We start from the raw sequence: 24,198 nt of genomic DNA, 5'->3' as shown, positions 1-24,198 counted from the left end.
AAAAACAAATGAAAAAATTAAAAATACTCCTGCTATTTTGCAGATGATCATATGCTTTGATATTTTCCATTCTGATGACCAGATACTTTCACAGATATTATCACATTCTTTTTTTTTTTTGAGACGGAGTTTTGCTCGTTACCCAGGCTGGAGTGCAATGGTACAATCTCAGCTCACTGCAACCTCCACCTCCCAGGTTCAAGCAATTCTCCTGCTTCAGCCTCCCAAGTAGCTGGGATTATAGGCATGCACCACCACGCCTGGCTAATTTTATATTTTTAGCAGAGATGGGGTTTCACCATGTTGGTCAGGCTGGTCTTGAACTTCTGACCTCAGGTGATCCGCCCGCCTCAGTCTCCCGAAGCGCTAGGATTACAGGTGTGAGCCACTGTGCCTGGCCAGATATTATCACTTTTAATAACTATAACAAGATATGTCAATAGGGTTTTGCATTTATCAAGTAGCTTTCATTTCAGAGTTTCATTGATTTGACTTGCATTTCACTTTCAGGCACAGATGGTGAAACTGTCTTGTAATATGGTTAAGTGATTACTCTAGATGACAGTTTAATATTAGTAACAGGGCCAAGAAAAGAATCCATTTGCTATTAGGACACAAGTACCTGACCCACTGAGTGGCAGTGCCACTAATCTGGTAGCTATTTTGGTCAGCAGCCTGGGAAACTTGCACTGAGTTTCTGTAAAACACGCTGGCATGATTCCCAAGTTTCTGACTTGGAGACTGAGTAGGTCAATGCCGCCAATAAGAAGAAGGTCAATCTCATGAGAGAAAATAAGTTTAGTTTTGGTCATGTTGTGCTCGGGCCTGAAAGACAGCCAGACAGTAATGTACAGGAGACAGCTAGTGCTCTGGATCAGCAGAGATGCCTGAGGTGGGGGTCATCAATGGGTGAGTGATAGTGCAATGCGAGTGGATGAGATTGCTTCAGGAAAATACACAGAGTAAGAGAGAAGAGCATACGGCAGAATTGCATTCAAAAAAATTCCAGACTGGGCGCGGTGGCTCACGCCTGTAATCCCAGCACTTTGGGAGGCTGAGGCAGGCGGATCACAAGGTCAGGAGATAGAGGCCATCCTGGCTAACACGGTGAACCCCTGTCTCTACTAAAAACACAAAAAAATTAGCCGGGTGTGGTGGCAGGCGCCTGTTGTCCCAGCTGCTCAGGAGGCTGAGGCAGGAGAATGGTGTGAACCCGGGAGGTGGAGCTTGCAGTGAGCCCAGATCACACCACTGCGCGCCAGCCTGGGCGACAGAGCGAGACTCCGTCTCAAAAAAAAAGAGAAAACAAAGACGGAAGAGTTATATAATTTGTCCAGCACCACTCAGTTAATGGCGAAGCTGAGGTTAAAATGTGAGCAGTCTGATTCAAAAGTCCATAATTTTAACTACTACATCACTTTATTTTCCATGGACGTGAGTAGTGAGTCCAGAGTAGGTTCTTACTGATCTAGGTTCTTACTGATTCCAAAGACTTTTGTCAGTCTATGATACAGTGTTGCCTCCATAGTCCTAGAATGCTGCTTTTTGTTGTTCTGGGTTTGCATTTTTTTTTTGAGACAGGGTCTCACTCTAGGCTGGAGTACAGGGGCACAATCAGCTCACTGCAACCTCAACCTCTCAGGCTTAAGCCATTTTCCCACCTCAGCCTCCTGAGTAGCTGAGTCTACAGGTATGCATCACCATGGCTGGCTAATATTTTAAATTTTTTAGAGATGGGGATCTTGCTATGTTGCCCAGGCTGATCTTGTATTCCTGGTCTCAAAATTCTAGTGATCTTCCTGCCTCAATTTCCCAAAGTGCTGGAATTACAGGCATGAGCCACCATGCCCAGCCAAGTATACATACTTTAATACCAATTAGTTGATTAGCTCTTTTCCAATGTGATTGCTAGCTGAGAATAAATTCTGATAAAAAAGAAAGATGAGCTTAGAGTTCCAGGTAGTTATACTAGGCCCTCACAGGGGAGGACGTGAGTGAGCACACACATGATGCATGCATTTGTGAGGTCTGATTTTTTTTAAATAGGAGGATACCAAACCCCAATGACTCACATGGCAATTTTATCTGGAATCAAAATGTATTTAAAACACTGCAAATGGAATAACTGCCAAAGAGAAAGCAGAAACCTTTAAGTATTATTGGATTCTACTCATTTCAACACTCAAAGCTGATTAGAGTTTTTGAGGTTATAAAGAAAAAGAAACTCGACCAGGTGTGGTGGCTCACGCCTGTAATCCCAGCACTTTGGGAAGTCAAGGCAGGTGGATCACCTGAGGTGTGAAGTTCGAGACCAGTCTGAGCAACATGGAGAAACCGCATCTCTACTAAAAATACAAAATTAGCCAGGCGTGCTGGTGCGTGACTGTAATCCCAGCTACTCAGGAGGCTGAGGCAGGAGAATCACTTGAACCCGGGAGACAGAAGCTGTGGTGAGCTGAGATCGCGCCACTGCACCACAGCCCAGGCAACAAGAGTGAGACCCCATCTCGAAAAAAAAAAAAAGAAAAAGAAACTCAACATTAATAAAGTTTATATTTTAAAAATGTAAGCTACAATCAAACTATTATAGTTTGTAGCTTAAATTTTTTAAAATATAAACTTTATTGATATAAAGTAAAACTCAAAGGGTATTCTAAATATGACAATATTTTATAAATAGTTCTCGGATTGTCCTAGGATGCTAGGAGGAAAATTAAATGAGTCATTGTGTCCTCCTTGTCCTCCCCGCCCTCCTCGTCTTCCTTGCCCTCCTGCCCCTCCTCGCCCTGCCCGTCCTCCTCATCCTTCTCATCATAGCACACACTTGGAGAGTTCTTCCTATTCTCTTAACGCTTTACATACCACACCCACCCTAGAGGTAGATAGCTGCTACCTCATTTCACTGGTGAGGAAACTAAGGCACGAAGAGGTTAAGTATTTTGCCCAAGGTTACACAGCTAACACATGAAGGAGCTGAACACTGAATCCAGGCAGCCTGGCTCTCCCCTGAGCCACACTACCTATTAAAGACTCCTGTTGCCGTCAACGTGAGGTCACTACTGACTCTTCTTTTCCCTAGTCGCTTTCCTGCTGCAGTCACGTGAGTTCACTACTAACTCTTCTTTTCCCTAGTCGCTTTCGTGCTGCAGTCACGTGAGTTCACGACTGACTCTTCTCCCTAGTCGCTTTCGTGCTGCAGTTACGTGAGTTCACTACTAACTCTTCTTTTCCCTAGTCGCTTTCGTGCTGCAGTCACGTGAGTTCACGACTGACTCTTCTTCTCCCTAGTCGCTTTCCTGCTGCAGTCACGTGAGTTCACTACTAACTCTTCTTTTCCCTAGTCGCTTTCGTGCTGCAGTCACGTGAGTTCACGACTGACTCTTCTCCCTAGTCGCTTTCGTGCTGCAGTCACGTGAGTTCACTACTAACTCTTCTTTTCCCTAGTCGCTTTCGTGCGGCAGTCACGTGAGTTCACTACTGACTCTTCTTTTCCCAATTGCCTTCGTGCGGCAGTCACGTGAGTTCACTACTGACTCTTCTCCCTAGTCGCTTTCGTGCTGCAGTCACGTGAGTTCACTACTGACTCTTCTTTTCCCTAGTCACTTTCGTGCTGCAGTCACGTGAGGTCACTACTGACTCTTCTTCTCCCTAGTCGCTTTCGTGCGGCAGTCACGTGAGTTCATGACTGACTCTTCTTTTCCCTAGTCGCCTTCGTGCGGCAGTCACGTGAGTTCACTACTGACTCTTCTCCCTAGTCGCTTTCGTGCTGCAGTCACGTGAGTTCACTACTGACTCTTCTTTTCCCTAGTCACTTTCGTGCTGCAGTCACGTGAGGTCACTACTGACTCTTCTTCTCCCTAGTCGCTTTCGTGCGGCAGTCACGTGAGTTCACTACTGACTCTTCTTTTCCCTAGTCACTTTCGTGCTGCAGTCACGTGAGGTCACTACTGACTTCTTCTCCCTAGTCGCTTTCGTGCGGCAGTCACGTGAGTTCACTACTGACTCTTCTTCTCCCTAGTCGCTTTCGTGCTGCAGTCACGTGAGTTCACTACTGACTCTTCTTTTCCCTAGTCACTTTCGTGCTGCAGTCACGTGAGGTCACTACTGACTCTTCTTCTCCCTAGTCGCTTTCGTGCGGCAGTCACGTGAGTTCACTACTGACTCTTCTTTTCCCTAGTCACTTTCGTGCTGCAGTCACGTGAGGTCACTACTGACTTCTTCTCCCTAGTCGCTTTCGTGCGGCAGTCACGTGAGTTCACTACTGACTCTTCTTCTCCCTAGTCGCTTTCGTGCGGCAGTCACGTGAGTTCACTACTGACTCTTCTTCTCCCTAGTCGCTTTCGTGCTGCAGTCACGTGAGTTCACGACTGACTCTTCTTCTCCCTAGTCGCTTTCGTGCGGCAGTCACGTGAGTTCACGACTGACTCTTCTTTTCCCTAGTCGCCTTTGTGCGGCAGTCACGTGAGTTCACGACTGACTCTTCTTCTCCCTAGTCGCTTTCGTGCTGCAGTCACGTGAGTTCACGACTGACTCTTCTTCTCCCTAGTCACTTTCGTGCTGCAGTCACGTGAGGTCACTACTGACTCTTCTTCTCCCTAGTCGCCTTCGTGCGGCAGTCACGTGAGTTCACTACTGACTCTTCTTCTCCCTAGTCGCTTTCGTGCGGCAGTCACGTGAGTTCACTACTGACTCTTCTTCTCCCTAGTCGCTTTCGTGCTGCAGTCACGTGAGTTCACGACTGACTCTTCTTCTCCCTAGTCGCTTTCGTGCGGCAGTCACGTGAGTTCACGACTGACTCTTCTTTTCCCTAGTCGCCTTTGTGCGGCAGTCACGTGAGTTCACGACTGACTCTTCTTCTCCCTAGTCGCTTTCGTGCTGCAGTCACGTGAGGTCACGACTGACTCTTCTTCTCCCTAGTCACTTTCGTGCTGCAGTCACGTGAGGTCACTACTGACTCTTCTTCTCCCTAGTCGCCTTCGTGCGGCAGTCACGTGAGTTCACTACTGACTCTTCTTCTCCCTAGTCGCTTTCGTGCTGCAGTCACGTGAGTTCACGACTGACTCTTCTTCTCCCTAGTCGCTTTCGTGCGGCAGTCACGTGAGTTCACGACTGACTCTTCTTTTCCCTAGTCGCCTTTGTGCGGCAGTCACGTGAGTTCACGACTGACTCTTCTTCTCCCTAGTCGCTTTCGTGCGGCAGTCACGTGAGTTCACGACTGACTCTTCTTCTCCCTAGTCACTTTCGTGCTGCAGTCACGTGAGGTCACTACTGACTCTTCTTCTCCCTAGTCGCTTTCCTGCTGCAGTCACGTGAGGTCACTACTGACTCTTCTTCTCCCTAGTCGCTTTCGTGCTGCAGTCACGTGAGGTCACTACTGACTCTTCTTTCCCAATTGCCTTCGTGCGTGCTAGTTTTTGCAGATATTCTGAGGATAAAGTCTCACTATCCCAACAAGAAAGCACATTAATTCTTTCTTCCTATTATTAATTTGGAGTAGATAGTAATAACAAAGTCTAAATTTCGGGAACACGATGAAAATTCTAATTCAAAAAGAATCACAGGAAGAACTGATTATTTTGTTTCAGGAAAGAGATGTTGGTTCTAATCACACCAATCTTATCAAGCCTAAGCAATTAATTATCACTGGAACACACAGGCTTCCGGGCAAAAGGATTCCCGTAGGAAAGTACGTTTAATGTAACCGAGCACGTGGAGTTCCACCTTCTCGTCCTCTCTCTTTTTTTTTTTCTTTTTTTGAGACAGGGTCTCACTCTGTTGCCCAGGCTGAAGTGCAGTGGCGCGATCTTGGCTCACTGCAGGCTCCACCTCCCGGGTTCAAGCGATTCTCCTGCCTCGGCCACCTGAGTAGCTGGGATTACAGGCACGAGCCACCACACCCAGCTAATTTTTGTAATTTTAGTAGACACAGAGTTTCACCACGTTGGCCAGGCTGGTCTTAAACTGATCTCAAGTGATGTGCCTGACTCGATCTCCCAAAGTGCTGGGATTACAGGTGGTGTGAGCCACTGTGGCTGGCCACGTTCTCGTTCTGTAGAAACATTTCATGCATGAAAGTCAGAAATAAGTCAACATATTTTTGCCTTGGCTGTTTTTCTTTCTTTACCCTACCCACTTTGGAAAAAACAGCATGGTTTTAAAACCAAGATTCAGAAGAAAAAGCTTCCTGGCTGTGATCGGCTAAGACTGCTCCTGAAGACGGCTACATTCTAATTCCTGGAGCCTGGGAATGTTACTTTCATGACAAAAGGGACTTTGCAGGTGTAATTAAATTAAGGATTTTGAGGTGGGGCGATTATACTGGATGATCTATGTGGGCCCAATGTCACTGTAAGAGTCCTTTTAGGAGGGAGGGAGGAACGGGTCATAAGGAGAGGAGGGAGGGAGGAACGGTCCATGAGGAGAGGAGGGAGGGAGGAACGGTCCATGAGGAGAGGAGGGAGGGAGGAACGGTCCATGAGGAGAGGAGGGAGGGAGGAACGGTCCATGAGGAGAGGAGGGAGGGAGGAACGGTCCATGAGGAGAGGAGGGAGGGAGGAACGGTCCATGAGGAGAGGAGGGAGGGAGGAACGGTCCATGAGGAGAGGAGGGAGGGAGGCATGGTCATAAGGAGAGGAGGGAGGGAGGAATGGTCCATAAGGAGAGAAAGGGATGTGAAAGCAGAGAGGGCTGGGCACAGTGGCTCAGGTCTGTAATCCCAGCACTTTGGGAGGCTAAGGCAGGACCACTTGAGACCAGGAATTCAATACCGGCCTGGGCAACATGGTGAAATCCTGTCTCTACAAAAAATACAAAAAATAGCCGGGTGTGGTGGCGGGTGCCTGTAGCCCTAGCTACTTGGGAGGCTGAGGTGGGAGGACTGCTTGAACCCGGGAGGTCGAGGCTGCAGCGAGTCATGATTGCATCATTGCACTCCAGCCTGGGTGACAGAGCGAGACCCTGTCTCAAAACACAAACAAACAAACAAAGGGGCAGAGAGGGCCGGGCGCGGTGGCTCAAGCCTGTAATCCCAGCACTTTGGGAGGCCGAGACGGGTGGATCACGAGGTCAGGAGATCGAGACCATCCTGGCTAACCCGGTGAAACCCCGTCTCTAGTAAAAAAATACAAAAAAACTAGCCGGGCGCGGTGGCGGGCGCCTGTGGTCCCAGCTACTCGGGAGGCTGAGGCAGGAGAATGGCGGGAACCCGGGAGGCGGAGCTTGCAGTGAGCTGAGATCCGGCCACTGCACTCCAGCCTGGGCGACAGAGCCAGACTCAGTCTCAAAAAAAAAAAAAAGGGGGGGGGGGCAGAGAGATCTGAAGGTGCTGTTGGCTCTGAAGATGGAGAAAGTGGTCAAGAGCCAAAGAATGCAGGAAACCTAGAGAAGCTGGAAAAGGCAAGGAAATGGATTCTCCGTGGAGCATCCAGAGGGCGTGCGGTCCTGCAAGGGGGTGGATTCTCCGCGGAGCGTCCGGAGGGCATGTGGCCCTGCAGACACCTTGGTTTCAGCCCCGTGAAACTCATTTCAGACTTCGATCTCAAGAACTGTAAGATGAGAAAGCCGTGTTGTTTTAAGCCATTAAGTTTGTAGTTACTTGTTACAGCAACAATAGGAAACTTTTAAGTTGACCTAATCTCTTGCTGCTGATTTGCTATCCTATCCAGTGATTTATTCATTCCATTAACATCTGTGGCCCATCAGACACGATGTGAAATGTTCTGTATATTAAAAAAATATATTAAGTCACAGCTGCCTCACGATTTCACAGACTAGTAGCCTCCATCTCCTCCCTGCCAATGTGACTGTTTCTTTTCAACAAGTGAGTCGGCCCATCTGGCAAACCCAGGAGTTCTGCGTACCTGGTCACGGATAAGCCCGTGATAGAGGATGCTCTGCATGTCCCTGCAGAGCCGCTCCAAGCCACCATACTTAGACCAGACGTTGGGGCTGTTGGCTGATACCAAACCCTCCACCGTAGTCTTCAAATGACCCAGCAACTGCCAGTGTTCCCTCCTGCAAGGGCATCAGTTACCAATGGTTAGTTACCTTTGTTGTGCCTGATCTGGATCATATCAAAGAGAGCCTCAGCCGAGGAGCCCCCGCCCCACATCCTGACATCCTCTCCCCTATTAATTTTCACTTGGGCGTAAAACTCAACTCTGAGAGAATCGAAGTTGTGAACGATACTAATATAAAGACAAAAAGCAAAAAGCAAAAACCCTCACATTCAAATGGTATGTTATGTTTTGTAAGGGGATTTTTATCTACTATCTCACCCAATCCTCAAGTAAGTAGCATATAACTCTAACTTTACAGGCGTATAACCTGTTCACATCCATTTTTATTTTTTGAGACACTTACTCCGTCGCCCAGGCTGAAGTGCGGTGGCACGATCACAGCTCACTGCAGCCTCAACCTCCCAGGTTCGGGTGATCCTCCCACCTCAACCTCCCGAGTAGCTGGGAACTACAGATGTGCAACAACACAGCCTGAAGATTTTTAAATTTTTTGTAGAGATGGGGTCTCACTATGTTGCCCAGGGTGGTCTCTAACTCCTGGTCTCAAGGGATCCTCCCACTTCAGCCTCCCAAAGAGCTGGGATTACAGATGTGATCCACCGCACTCAGCCTAAGATCCATTTCTTAACAACGACAGTACCTGCACAATATACAAAAAGACAAAGGCATCCACCAGACATCTTCTGCCAAACAAAAAAGGCCAGAAACGACTTATTTCCTATATTTCCAAGCGCTAACTACAGCATGGTGAAGGACAGAAACTGTAGTACTAAGGCGGTCACTAAAATGTCATTTATGGTTATACCGTAAGAAACGGCCATTGCAGAGGCCAATCGACTGCCAACTTTTGCTCAGTGACTCTGCATATCCTATGCCTCTTCCTCAGAGCTAACTAGCCTCTGATTTCTTAGTGACACAGTCTTCACATGTGCCAACAGGTTACAATCCGGTCTCACGGGCCTCAGAATCAGTCTGACTCATGAAGTGACTCTGCATACCTGTGTTCTGATTCATTCTGTACTGATCTTACAAGGTTAACTGTTAAACGACATCATGAGGCTGGGCGCAGCGGCTCATGCCTGTAATCCCAGCAATTTGGGAGGCTGAGGTGGGTGGATCACGAGGTCAGGAGTTCGAAACCAGCCTGGCCAACATGGCAAAACCCCATCTCTACCAAAAAATACAAAAATTAGCCGGGTGTGGTGGCACATGCCTGTAATCCCAGCTACGTGGGAGACTGAGACAGGAGAATCGCTTGGACCTGGGAAGCGGAGGTTGCAATGAGCTGAGATCGCGCCATTGCACTCCAGCCTGGGCAACACGCGTGAGACTCTGTCTCAAAAAAAAGAAAAGAACATCATGATAAATCCAAAAGCAAACATTAAGTACTCTATCATCCTAGGGCTTTGATTCCAAAATTATACAAACAGCACTGACATCTTAGAAACTTTGAGCGCTCAGATCTACCTATAATTTCCTCCGGACAAAGCTGAAGAATTTCCCTTCCTCACAATAAAGTGTCCCTGAGGTGCCAAAGCTACAAAAGAATGTGGCTTTTATTCTAAGATATACCAAACAATCTATATTTGGTATCTTCTCCTGTAGAAGAAAACTTTTGTAAAAATTTGATTTACATAGCTACTGTATTGTCACCTTTTAAAAAATTTTTGATTGATACATAATTGTACATATTTATAGTATACAATGGATACATTGTGCATTGATCGCAACAAATTAGCATATCCATCATCTTTTCTTTTTTTTTTTTTTTGAGACGGAGTCTCGCTCTGTCGCCCAGGCTGGAGTGCAGTGGCCGGATCTCAGCTCACTGCAAGCTCCGCCTCCCAGGTTTACGCCATTCTCCTGCCTCAGCCTCCCGAGTAGCTGGGACTACAGGCACCCGCCACCTCGCCCGGCTAGTTTTTTGTATTTTTTAGTAGAGACGGGGTTTCACCGGGTTAGCCAGGATGGTCTCGATCTCCTGACCTCGTGATCCGCCCGTCTTGGCCTCCCAAAGTGCTGGGATTACAGGCTTGAGCCACCGCGCCCGGCCCCATCATTTTAAATAGTTATCATTTCCCTGTGATGAGAACATTCAAAAACCTCTCTTCCAGCTGTTCTGAAATACACCATACACTGTTAACCCTTGTCGTCTTACTGTGCAACAGAACACCAGAACGTACTCTTCTCCTACCTGTCACCTTGGACCTGTTGACCAATCTCTCTCCATCCCCTTCTCCCACCTTCCTGTGCAACAGAGCACCAGAATGTCCTCCTACCTGTCACCTTGGACCTGTTGACCACTCTCTCTCCATCCCTTTCTCCCTCCTACCCTCCTCATCCTCTGGCAACCACTATTCCACTCTCTACTTCCAGAACAACTTTTTAGATTAGACGAGTTATAGCATGTGACAGCTGTCTTTCTGTGCCTGGCTTATTGCACTTACTGTAACATCTTCCAGGTTCACCCATGTTGCCAAAACTGAAAGAATTAAGGCTGAATTGTATTCCACAGCGTATACACATACCGTTATCTTCAGCCTTTACTCTGTTGATGGACATTTTTTTAAGACAGTGTCTCACTCTCTGTCGCCCAGGCTGGAGTGCAGTGTCATGATCTTGGCTCACTGCAACCTCTGCCTCCCAGGTTCAAGCGATTCTCCTGCCTCAGCCTCCCGTGCAGCTGGGACGACAGGCACAGGTCACCATGTCTGGATAATTTTTGTATTTTTAGTTAGATGGGGTTTCGCCATGATGGCCAGACTAGTCTCAGACTCCTGGCCTCAAGAGGTCTGTGCACTTCGGCCTCCCAAAGTACTGGAATTACAGGCATGAGCCACTGTGCCCAGCTGTTGATGGACATTTAAGTTGATTCCATATCTTGGCTATCATGAATAGCACTGCAATAAATAGAGGAGTGCAGATACCGCTTTGATACACTGATGGCATTTCCTCTGGATATATACTCAGTATCAGGATGGCCCGATCACATGGTAGTTCTATTTGTAACTTTTTGAGGAACCTCCGAACTGCGTTGCATGATGGGAACCTCCCAACTGCGTCGTGTGATGGGAACCTCTGGACTGCATCGCGTAATGCCTGTACTAACTTGCATTCCCACCAGCAGCGTATAAGGATTCCCTTTCCTCCCCATCCTCACCGACACTGGCTAGCTTCTGATTTTTTTTTTTTTTTTTAAATGTGGAGCGATTAGATTTGGTTTGCTAGTATTTTGTGAAGGATTTCTGCATCTATACTCATTGGAGGTACTAGCCTGCAGGTTTTTCTCTCGTGTCCCTCTCTAGCTTTGGTATCAGGATAATGTTGGCCTTGTAGAATAAGTATGGAGGAATTCTTTCCTTCAATTTTGTGGAATAATTGGGAAGAACTGGTATTAGTTCTTCCTTAAAGGTGTGGTAGAATTTAGCAGTGACGACATCAGGCCCTGGGCTTCTCTTTCACGGGAGAGTTATTACTGATTCAATCTCATTACTCATTATTGGTCTGTCCAGGTTTTCTATTTCTTCATGATTGAGTATCAGTAAGCTGTATGTGTCCAGAAATTTCTTTACTTCTTCTAGGTTTTCCAATTTCTTGGCACAGAGTTGCTCATAACAGCCTCTAGTGATTCTTTGTATTTCTGTGCTGTCACTTGCAATGTCTCCTTTTTGTCTCTGATTTTATTTATTTTGAGTCTTTTTTCCCCCTTGGTCTAGCTAAAGGTTTGTTAATTTTATCTTTTGAAAAAAACAACTCTTTTGTTAACCTTTTATATTGTTTTTTTTTTCAGTCTCTATTTCATTTATTTCTGCTCTGATCTTTATTATTTCTTTCCTTCTACTAATTCTGGGTTTTGTTTGTCCTGGTTTTCTAGTTTCTTGAGGTGCAACGTTAGGTTGAGATCTTTCTACTTTTTTGATGTAGATGTTAATTGCTATTAACTTCCCTCTTAGTACTACTTTTGCAGTATCCCACTGTTTTGGTAGGCTGTGTTCCCATTGTCATTTGTCTCAATAAATTTTCTAATTCCTTCTTAATTCTTCATTGACCAACTGGTTGTTCAGGAGTATGTTGTGTAATTTCCAAGTATTTGTATAGTTTCCTAAGTTGTTCTTCTTATTGATTTCTAGTTGCATTGCATTGTAGTCACAAAAGATACTTGAATGGCTGGGTGCAGTGGCTCACGCCTGTAATCCCAGCACTTTGGGAGGCCGAGGTGGGCGGATCACTTGAGGTCAGGAGTTCAAGACCAGCCTGGTCAACATGGCGAAACCCCATCTCTACTAAAAATACAAAAAAATTAGCCAGGTGTGGTGGTGTGTGTGTGTAATCCCAGCTACACAGGAAGCTGAGGCAGGAGAACTACTTGAACCCGGGAGGTGGAGGTGGAGCTGGGACTACACCACTGCACTCCAGCCTGGGCGACAGAGTGAGACTCCATCTCAGATAAATAAATAAATACTTGATATGATTTCAATTTTTAAAAATTTGTTGAGACCTGTTTTGTGGCCTACCATATGACACCATATATCCTGGAGATGGTTCCATGCGCTGCTCAGAAGAATGTGTATCCTGCAGTTATCGAGTAGAACCTTCTGCAGATGTCTCTGTTAAGTCCATTATAGGATACAGTTTAATGCTGCTGTTTCTTTGTTGATTTTCTGACTGCATGATCTGTCCATTGCTGAAAGCGGGTATCAGAGTTCTCGACTGTTACTGTATCAGTTTCTCTCCCCATCTAGGTCTATTAATACTCACTTTATATATTAAGGAGCTCCCATGTTGGGTGCATGCATGCATACACACACACACACACACACACACACACACACACACAGAGAGATACACACATACACAGACACATACACACACATACATACACATACACACATACACATACATAAATACACACACACACACACACACACACACACAAACTGTTATATCCTTTTGTTGAATTGACCCTTCATCATTATACAATGACATTGACTCTTTTTACAGCTTTGGATTTGAAGTCTATTTTCTCTGATATAAGTAAAGCTACTCCTGCTCTCTTTTGGTTTCCATTTGCATAGAGTACCTTTTTCCATCCCTTCCCGTCGAGTCTATGTATGTCCTCACATGTGAAGTGAGATTCTTGGAAGCAGCATATGGTTGGGTCTTATTTGGATGGTTTTTTAAAAATTCACTGAGTCACTGTCTTTCATTTGGAGAATTTAACCCATTTACATTTAAGGTAATTATCAATAAGTCAGGTCTGTTACTTGTTTTCTAGTTTTTTACAGTTTCTTTCTTTCCATTACTTCCGTTGTGGTAGTTGATTTTCTCTAGCAATGTGCTTTGAGTCCTTGCTTTTCAATTTTGGTGTGTCATAGGTTTTTGCTTTTAGTCAGCATGAGGCTTACAAAACACATTTTGTAGTTATAAAAAGTTATTTTATTTATTTTTAATTTTTTTATTCTTGAGACATAGTCTCACTCTCACCCAGGCTGGACTACAGTAGCTTAATCTCGGCTCACTGCAACCTTCACCGCCCAGGTTCACCCAATTCTCATGCCTCAGCCTCCTGAGTTGTTGGAATTAGAGTTACAGGCCCCTGCCACTGCACCCAGCTAATATTTGTATTTTTGGTAGAGATGGGGTTTCACTATGTTGGCCAGGCCAGTCTCAAACTCTTGACCTCAAGTGATCTGCCCACCTCAGGTTCCCAAAGTGCTGGGATTACAGGTGTGAGCCACCATTCCAGGCCCATAAAAAGTTATTTTAAACTGACAGCAACTTAAGTTTGATCATAAAGATAGGAAAAGAAACAAACAAAACCTATACTTTAACTCCATTCCTCCCCAAATCTGGAATTTTTGAAGTCCCATTTTTACATATTTTTATATTGCCTATCTATTTAGTGTCTTCATCTTTTTAGGATCATTTACCCAACAACATAATTATCAATATCAGAGAGTTGAAATACTAAATTCAACTGAAGCTCATACACAATGGTTTGATTAAACCATTATGCCTGAATCTTAGATGCAAGTAAACAGATCACAATGGAGAAATAAAATATCCTTTCCAGGTCAGGCGCAGTGGCTCACGCCTGTAATCCCAGCACTTTACGGGGCTGAGGCGGGCGGATCACCTGAGGTTGGGAGTTTGAGACCAATCTGACCAACATGGAGAAACCCCGTTCTCTACTAAAAAAATACAAAAATTAGCCAGGCGTGGTGGCATATGCCTGTAATCCCAGCTACTCGGGAGGCTGAGGCAGGAGAATTGCTTGAACTCGGGAGGCAGAGGTTGTGGTGAGCCGAGATCATGCCATTACACTCTAGCCTGGGCAACAAGAGTGAAACTCCGTCTCTCTCTCTCCTTCTCTCTCTCTCTCTCTCTCTCTCTATATATATATATATATATAATTTCCCTATTCTTTAACCATGTTTTCAGCAAGTAAGGTCAGTTTTTCCTATTACTGCTTGGTAATCGTTATTTGAATGGTATCACCCTGTATTCACATGTAATCTTTATATGAACAGAATCAAGACCTTGGAATTGAACTGGTTCAAAGCAGCTCTTGGTAGAGAGCCACTTCCACAAGTATACAGAATGTTCTCCTTTAATCACCATAAATGAAATGCACATCTTTCTAACCCTCTCACCCTATGCCTGGGTGGAACCAGGCCTAGTGGCAAGGGAGAGCATAACCCATCTCTACGTAAATCATTTTCATCAACTCACAATAAAGCCAATCTCAGAATAAAATCCCAACTACCTTCTTCTGGGAGGATCTTGACCACATTCCTCCTTGAAAGAGGAATAGAAATCGCTTAAGTGACTCAAGTAAGTATATGTAGGGAAAAACAGTTTTCCTAAATGCCAACTCAGTCTTAAGCTTACCATGTTATAATAAGTAACACTCAAGATTAAAATAAAAAGGTACAAAACTCTGTAAAGTATTACACTATACAACTAATACATAACTAAAACATAATCACTAAAAATATATGATATGTGCATATCTTATATATGATATATATCAAATATACGATAAATAGTAAATAAGTGAAAGTACTATGCAATTGCAAAGTGAGATTCAAGGTAAGAAATATACATTGGCCTATCTTCAATCCCCAAATACTCTTTTTAGTGGTAAAGGAAACAGCTTCAGCTTACTGGCATGCCCCTTCCACAGTGAGCTCTTTATCTGGGACAGGCCCATGGATCACAGCTGAAAGTCAGGTTGTCCCAAGTCAGGTAATGATTTGATCCCCAAAGTGGAGGAAGAAAGGTGTGATATACACGTGATGGAACAGCATGAAAGAATGAAAACTTTTGACCAAAAAGTTTCTGAAGCTAATTATAGCATATTAAGGTATAAAAAGCAGAATGTAAAATCAGATTTATGATCTCAACATAAAAATATGAAAAGAAATAATATGTTAATAGGGGTTACCTTTGGTAATATGGGGGAATTGTAGAGGAGAGGGGAATTGTTTAGGCCTTTCCTGAGATGAGCAATTAATAAAGGATCAGTAGACTGGGTGTGGTAGCTTACGCCTGTAATCCCAGCACTTTGGGAAGCTAAGGCAGGTGGACTGCTTGAGCTCAGGAGTTCGAGACCAGTCTGGGCAACATGGCAAAATCCTGTCTCGATTAAAAAAAACCTAAAAAATCCCTCCCCACAAAAAAAAAGGATCAATAATCTGAACAAACAAGAAGCTGGAAAGCCCCATAGAGGATTTTTTTAAATACTCAAGTATCAAGGGCTTCTACGTTGAAACACTGTGGTCAGGCAAGCGTCCCTGGGACTTTGAATGCCAGAAATTACTTCCTGGAAAGAAGTAATGTGCTCTTCCTTCAGGTAGAAAAAAATATAATTAAGTGAAATAATTATTGGTAACACTGAGGTAGCGGGACCCTATCACATTTGTGTTTAATTTTTCTTCTTATCTGCCTATATATTTTGTTTTTAATTATCTAGTATTTAACTTGCAGGCTATGTAGTTGAATATGCTTTTTATATAAATAATATGCTTTAAAGAAAGAACATGCTTATAGGAAAAACATACTTGACTCTCTTATATAGTCTCTCAGCTCTGGGGCACCTGAGAGAATGTCCCACACATTTCACAGCTGACAGGAGAATCTTTCTTTTTTTTTATAGAGATGGGAGTCTTACTATGTTGCTGAGACTGGTCTCAAACTCTTGGGCTCAAGCAATCATCTGGCTCGGCCTCCTAAAGTGCTAGGATTACAGACGTGAGTCACTGCACCCGGCCAAAGGAGAATCTTAATACCTGTAGGTGTGCTTTGTAACTTGACACCCATTTATCAAATGAGTAACATCAAATGTATGGAATTTCAACAATCAGTAGATTTAACATAAGGATGAAAAATCCCTTATGTCAGAAACCGAACCACCAACAAATTCCTTAGCATGAAGGTGAAGAATTCTCCATCATTGGCCCCAATCTAAATACCAACTTTGCTGCTCGGTACTCCTCAGTTTAGGTACAGGCACCTTATCACACGCTATTACAAACGTGCCGACCTCGCTCCTACTGCCACGACCTTACTCACGCAGAGCTCTCCAACTGGAGCGCCTCTTCGCACCCCATTCAGGGATTCAGGTCCAGCTCTGATTCAACTTTCTCTCAAAACGTTCTAAATAATCTGACCCGCTATAGTTCTTTTATTAGCACTCCAAAAGCATATGATGTCACTATACCATTCCTTCTAAAAATATTTTAAGACTGTTATTTAATATTATATAGCTTGTTTCCTGAAGGAAAGGGACTATGTATTTTCTATTTCTTTTGTATTTTATTTTATATATATATATATATATATATATTTTTTTTTTTTTTTTTTTTGAGATGGAGTCTCGCTCTGTCGCCCAGGCTGGAGTGCAGTGGTACAATCTTGGCTCCCTGCAAGCTCCGCCTCCTGGGTTCACGCCATTCCCCTGCCTCAGCCTCCCGAGTGGCTGGGACTACAGGTGCCGCCACCACATCTGGCTAATTTTTTGTATTTTTAGTAGAGACGGGGTTTCACCGTGTTAGCCAGGATGGTCTCGATCTCCTGACCTTGTGATCTGCCTACCTCGGCCTCCCAAAGTGCTGGGATTACAGGCGTGAGCCATCGTGCCCAGACTGTTTTATTTTTGAGACAGAGTCTCACTCTGTCACCCAGGCTGGAGTGCAGTGGCGTGATCTCAGCTCACTGCAACCTCTGCCTCCTGGGTTCAAGCAATTCTCCTGCCTCAGCCTCCTGAGTAGCTGGGATTTCAGGCACCCGCCACCACGCCCAGCTAATTTTTGTATTCTTTAGTAGAGACAGGGTTTCACCATGTTGGTCAGGCTGGTCTTGAACTCCTGACCTCATGATCCACTCACCTCAGCCTCCCAAAGTGCTGGGATTACAGATCTTTTGTATTTTAATAAGAAGCAGGAGGAAAATGTCACCCAGTAGAAAGAAAATAGACATCACAGTCATTCAAACTGAATTTGAATTTGAATCTTGGCTGCTCACAAACTAGATGAACATTCTTTTTTTTTTTTTTTTTTTTTTTTGAAACTGAGTTTTGCTCTGTCGCCCAGGCTGGAGGGCAGTGTTGGTGATCTCAGCTCACTGCAACCTCCGCCTCCCGGGTTCAAACAATTCTCCTGCCTCAGCCTCCCAAGTAGCTGAAATTACAGGTACCTGACACCACGCCCAGCTAATGTTTGTATTTTTAGTAGAGATGGGGTTTCACCATATTGGCCAGGCTGGTCTCGAACTCCTGAGCTCAAGTGATCTGCCCACCTTAGCCTCTCAAAGTGCTGGGATTACAGGCGTGAGCCACCTCACCTGGCCTAGATCCACATTCTTGACCAAGCCATTTAAACTCTTGAAGCTTCAATTCCCTCAGTATACAATGGAGACAAGAATTGCTTCACAGAGGAGGGTGTAACTGACCATCTAGGGGAGGCACTATCATGCAGCACAGAATAATATTCTCTTTTCTCTGTCATTTTCCCTCTGTGAACTTCCATTGCATAAATCCAATAAATCCAACAACATCAAGAAGGGTACCTAGAATAAAGTCTTTTTACCCATTCTGCTTAAAAAGAAAATTATGCCAAAAATTCCATAGGATTGGACAGTCTGCAACATAATTAAGTTTGGTCACAGTGTCCCACGTCCAAAGAGTATCTCCGCTGCATTTAAACCAAGGCGAAGTCTGTGGGTTAGCACGATTGCAGGGCCCTGCTGATGCTGGTCCTCTCACTGAAGTAGGAAAGCTAGGAAGGGCTTCCTCAAATATTGGATATGACTTTTATCTGCTTGACGGAATGGAAGAAACTTTAAAGGTTTTACTGCAGCACCATAAGGCTGATTTCATGAGCCATATAAGAAAGACAATCTTATGACTTCACCAGGCTCATCTTAGTACTGTCTAGGCAGCAGAATGCTTTACAAACAAGGTAAAGCAGGCACACAACACCACTTTCATAGTAGTGGCACAGGAGGAAAGACAGTGTTTCCGTCTCTTCAGTTTCAGGCAGATGATTTAAAGCTAAAGGGCAAGATGGGCACAATGGCACACACCTGTAGTCCCAGCTCCTTAGGAGGCTGAAGCAGGAGGATTGCCTGACCTCAAAAGTTCAAGTCTAGCCTGGGCAACAATGTGAGAACCCTTTAAAAAACCGAAACAGCTGTGGGGAGAGGAATACTGAGAAAAGCTTCAGGCTTAGAGTCCTGGCAGTCAGCTGAAACGCCCTTCCCCTCCTGGGTTCTGACAATAGCAGTTTCCCCAAAAGCTTCAAGGGTACGTTCCTGTAATTCTTGTACTAAAAATCGAACTAGCAATTGCTAGTTTGCTTTAAAATCACGTGATCATCCTGCTTTGCTACCAGTTCTATATAAACTGTTAACCCCTAGCATAATCAAAGGGAGATGCAAAAAAAAGAAAACAGGAAATTAAAAAATGCGAAAAAGTGAAAATGAAGAGGAGAAATGGGAAGAAAGTGGCACTTCCAATGACAACAGTTCCACTAGCACCTGCCCAACTGAAGAGGGATGACCACACTCTTAATGTTTTCATTCCTCAGATAAATATTCACTGAACACCAGCTATGTGTCAGGCACTGGGCTAGGCACTGGTGGTTAAAGAGGGGTTATGAGTCCCATCTGTCAGAGAACTCAGGATGTAATGGGGGAATGGGCACTTAGAGAGCCATGCTGTGAAGGGAGACGTGAGATGTGCTCTAATAGAGTGGGATGCCTTCTAAAGAAGCATCATTTAAGGGGCGACTAGGAGCTCTTCAGGCAAAGAGGGAGGTATTGCAGTGAGGGTAGAAAAGCAAGAATGAGAACGGCGAGAAAGATGTGAGAGTGGGTGAGTGTGCCATGATTTTGTAATTGGAAACTTCATTAAGTACTAACATAAAGATTCAGGCCAGGCACCGTGGCTCACGCCTTAATCCCAGCACTTTGGGAGGCTGAGGCGGGCGATCACGGGGTCAGGAGAATGAACCTGGGAGGCGGAGCTTGCAGTGAGCCGAGGTGGTGCCACTGCACTCCAGCCTGGGCGACAGAACAAGACTCCGTCTCAAAAAAAAAGATTCAATACCAGGGTGAGGAGTTTTGACATAGAAAATGTTCTATTTTCAATGGGAAAACCACTGAACATTGCTTTTGTTTTGTTCTGTTTTTTGAGACAGTCTCATTCTGTCACCCAGGCTGGAGTGCAGTGGCACCAGCTTGGCTCACTGCAAGTTCTGCCTCCCGGGTTCAAGTGATTCTCCTGCCTCAGCCTCCCCAGTAGCTGGGATTACAGGCATGCACAACCACACCTGGCTAATTTTTTGTATTTTTAGTAGAGACAGCATTTTGCCATGTTGACCAGGCTGGTCTCCAGCTCCTGACCTCGGATGACCCACCCACCTTGGTCTCCCAAAGTGCTGGGATGACAGGCATGAGCCACCAAGCCCAGCCAATCACTGAACATCTCTGAGTAAAATATTACAGTAATTTTGTTTCTGAAAAATTAAAGTAGTAGCAGGGTGGGGCTATCTGGAATCGGGACTAAATTCAAGTTGGAAGATTAGTTAAGAAGCTACTGAGGTATAATCCCCAAGGAGAGATTATATGGGTCTACAGTGAATAAACTATATCTGCCCAGAATTTGTCCCTTTATTTTGGTAAGAGAACCCTGATTTTCCGCTGAGGAACCACCTCTCTACCACTTACTCGGTCCACGAGGTTCCAAGAGCTCACCCTGCTCTAGGATCCAGGGTTGGGCACATAACTTAGGCCTGACTAAGCAGAATAGCCCATACCCTGACCACAAGAACGGAAACGTAAGTCAGTCCAAAAAGAGTCAGCCCTGGGATTTTTGCTTTGCTGGAGCTACTGGGACTGCATCTTTCTTGTTGCTGGTATTGCTAAGCTTGGAGTTGCTACGATAATCCTGTAGAAGAGTCTACCTGAGAATGAAAACAACACATCAGGAGGCAGAGCCCAGAGACACAAATTCTTGACTTTGAACACCCATATTTGGGCATTTCTGAAGCAACAGTACACCCTAGATTTTTTAGTACTATAAACCATTCTATTTGGAAATGGAGAGAAAAAGAAGGCTTCAAAAGAAAAATTAGGAACAAAATTTTAGACCCCGGTGATTGCTTAGATATGGGAAATGGAGAAGAGGAAAATGTCAAATTTCACTCTGAAATTTCACTCTGGCTTGGTTGAGTGAGTGGAAAATGCTATTAACAGAGATCAGAGCAGGGGAAGGTTTTGGTCAGTGGAATAAGCTTAGTTTAGAGACACTAAAACGGATCTCACTCCTTGATTTCTGACTGTATCTGGATCACAGTGCCAGGAATACTGAGCAGGGCATGTCCCTGAGTTGCAAGCTCAGCAGTAGACTGTAAGGCCAAGGCAGTCTAGGGAGACAGAGCAATGCTAGAAAGATCATTCCTTTAGCAGTTTACCAGTCTAGTAGTTTTTTTGTTTGTTTGTTTTGAGACGGAGTCTCGCTCTGTCGCCCAGGCTGGAGTGCAGTGGCCGGATCTCAGCTCACTGCAAGCTCCACCTCCCGGGTTCAGGCCATTCTCCTGCCTCAGCCTCCCCAGTAGCTGGGCCTACAGGTGCCCGCCACCACGCCTGGCTAATTTTGTGTATTTTAAGTAGAGACGGGGTTTCACCTTAGCCAGGATGGTCTCAATCTCCTGACCTCGTGATCCGCCCACGTTGGCCTCCCGAAGTGCTGGGATTACAGGCATCGCCACCACGCCCGGCGTAGTGTAGTAGTTTTACCAGGCAACCTCAAAATAACTGGCATTTAGGAAACGGGGGGAAAGGGAAGTATCATCCCTGAGCTCAACAGCGTTTTGCTGGAGTGAGAGCTAGACGGAAAACACCAGGGAAGCCCATCACATAAGCTCACTACGGGGGGAAGAGGGGGAAGAGGGAAGCTCAGCCAGCACTCTAGGTCCCAGTGTGTTCAACTCAGAGGAGCCCCTGAAAGAGGAAGAACAAGTGATGCCCTTGCAAACAGTCACTTGTGGGGGAGACACTCGCCTTATTTTAAAAAAAACTAGTAAGGGGTGGAGTCGACATTTTTTCTACATATCAGGCTCTCAGTTAGGAGCTTTATGCACATTATTGTATTGAATCTTCAAAACTTCTCAGGCAGAAAAGCATTATTCTTCCTACTCAGGCAGGTTAACTTGATCAAGTTAAGCCAAATTAATCCTTGAACTAGGATTCAAGGATGCAGGTCTATCTGACTTTGAAGCTTATTCACATTTCATTATATCAACTACTTAAAGAAAATATACTAAAAAGTTTCATCTTTCATTTTTAAAATGACGCTACCGGCCAGGCACAGTGGCTCATGCTTGTAATCCCAGTGCTCTGGGAGGCCATGGCGGCAAGATCCCCTGAGGCCAGGAGTTCGAGACTAGCCTAGGCAACATGGTGAGACTCCGTCTCTACAAAAAATTTGGAAAAAAAAATTAGCTGGGAGTGGTGGCACATGCCTGTAATCCTGGCTACTGAGGAGGCTGAGGCGGGAAGATCACTGGAATGCAGGAGTTTGAGCCTGCAGTGAGCTATGATTGTACCATTGTACTCCAGCCTGAGTGACACAGCGAGGCCCTATCTTTAAAATAAATGAATAAATAAAAATGATGCTATCTCATCAAGGAGACTGTTTCTGAACTGGGTGTTTCATTGGCCAGAGAGAGGTTATGTTTGCAGTAACTCAGTCACAAAGCCTCAATTAATAGGCACAAGGAATATATTTACCAGCCGTGTATCTGAAGCTAAGGAGGCCATCAGTACCATGAAGCCTCATTAAACCACACATTCTGAATTTGCCAGCCGCCAACACAGTACGCCTATAACTATGACGTGAGTGACTTTGTGAGGATAACCCCACTACTAAAATTAAGTTTTGATTGAAGTTTTGGTTAAGAGGCAATCATAAAAAGAGTAAAAGACGGGAAAAGATTCTGCAAAGGAGCTATCCCACTGCCCTGGATGACAGGCACAGAATGCCACGAAACTGACTCACTATCGTATGCATTCCTTTGTTACTATAGCACAGTGAGAGGCAGCATAGTGTAAGTATTAAAAGTACAGACTCGGGCCAGGCACGGTGGCTCACGCTTGTAATCCCAGCACTTTGGGAGGCCGAGGCTGGTAGATCATCTGAGGTCAGCAGTTCGAGACCAGCCTGGCCAACATGGCGAAATCCCGTCTCTACTAAAAACACAAAAAATTAGCTGGGCGTCGTGGTGGGCACCTGTAATCCCAGCTACTTGGGAGGCTGAGGCAGGAGAATTGCTTGAACCCAGGAGGCGGAGGTTGTAGTGAACCAGGATGGTGCCACTGCGCTCCAGCCTTGGCGACAGAGCAAGACTCTATCTCAAAAAAAAAAAAAAAGTATAGACTCGGGCTGGCATGGTCATTCACGCCTGTAACCTCAGCACTTTGAGAGGCTGAAGCTGGAGAATCGCTTGAGCCCAGGAGTTTGAGATCAGCCTAGGGTAACATAGTGAGACCTTGTCTCTAAGAAAAAGACAAAAAGAAAAAAAAAAAGCGCAGACTCTGGTGCCGAACTGCCCAGATTTGAATCCAGTTCTGCCAGGGATTTGCTGTACAACCTTGGCAAGTTACTTACCCGTCCATTTCTCAGCTTTCTCATCTGTGCCACAGTGATAACAGTAGTACCTACTGCATACAGTAGTCATAGGCTTAAAGAAGTTAATGCAGTATTCATGTCTTAATACCTTAAAACAATACCTGGCATGTGGTAAATAGTGTTTGTTACATACATTAAAAAAGTAACTAAGTCAGGCCGGGCGCGGTGGCTCACGCCTGTAATCCCAGCACTTTGAGAGGCTGAGGAGGGTGGATCACAAGGTCAGGAAATCGAGACCATCCTGGCTAACACAGTGAAACCCCGTCTCTACTAAAAATACAAAAAATTAGCCGGGCGTGGTGGTGGGCGCCTGTAGTCCCAGCTATGCAGGAGGCTGAGGCAGAGAATAGCGTGAACCTGGGAGACGGAGCTTGCAGTGAGCCGAGATCGCGCCACTCACTCCAGCCTGGGCAACAGAGTGAGACTCCGTCTCAAAAAAAATAAAAATAAAAAAATAAAAATAACCCAGCCTCCCTCACATGAAGTGGTGCAGGGAAATCAAAACAATCCTAAAACGTGTTTAGAATTTACATGTGACCTCTCGCATGAGGCATTTCACAGACATCTGTAAGAAGAATAAATAGACAAATAGGCAAAGCAGAAACCGAAATATGGAAAAGGGAAGTAAAATGTTCAGTTTCACTTAGTACAAATCATTCTCAGATCTCAGGCAGGAGCCCCAAAGTCCTGTTAGTCCAGGTTTTGTTCAACAGGCCACTTTGCACATAAAAGTAGAGCCACCCTTAAAAAGAGCAAGTCTTCACTCAGGAACGTCTCATAAATCTTCCCTTGTTGGTATTTTCTCAGAGGTAAATATTCTGCTTCTAGTTTTTGGACCCCAGCTGCTCCTGAGACCATCATTATATCTGAAACTGTTTCTAAATGTCAAGCGAGGTCAGGCCTGGTGGCTCACACCTGTAATTCCAGCACTTCGGGAGGCCGAGGTGGGGGAGAATCGCTTGAGCGCAAGAGTTAGAGACCAGCCTGGGC

General features: G+C 45.1%; 1 protein-coding gene across 26 annotated transcripts in view; it reads right to left on the bottom strand.

Annotated features, from left to right (window-relative positions):
* The window catches only part of RUBCN (rubicon autophagy regulator), a 61,200-nt gene that overhangs the window by 35,319 nt on the left and 1,683 nt on the right, over positions 1 to 24,198 (bottom strand). For 12 of the 26 annotated variants that reach the window (XR_013413444.1, XR_013413445.1, XR_013413446.1 and 9 more), the window contains exon 2: positions 7,860 to 8,013. The exons of 6 other annotated variants lie outside the window; for them this stretch is intronic. Coding sequence is in view for 16 of the 20 variants with exons in the window: in XM_077991024.1 (XP_077847150.1) it covers positions 7,860 to 8,013 (154 nt within the window). In the remaining 4 variants the exon portion in view is untranslated. Of the gene's footprint in view, positions 1 to 7,859; positions 8,014 to 8,528; positions 8,659 to 24,198 lie in introns of all 26 variants that reach the window. 8 more of the 26 variants (XM_077991033.1, XM_077991037.1, XM_077991035.1 and 5 more) reach the window with 1 other exon arrangement.

This window comes from Macaca mulatta, chromosome 2 (genome assembly GCF_049350105.2).
Source record: "Macaca mulatta isolate MMU2019108-1 chromosome 2, T2T-MMU8v2.0, whole genome shotgun sequence".
NCBI lineage: Eukaryota > Metazoa > Chordata > Mammalia > Primates > Cercopithecidae > Macaca > Macaca mulatta.
Note: the sequence above shows the minus strand (reverse complement) of the source record. Positions and strands in the feature narration are given on the sequence as shown.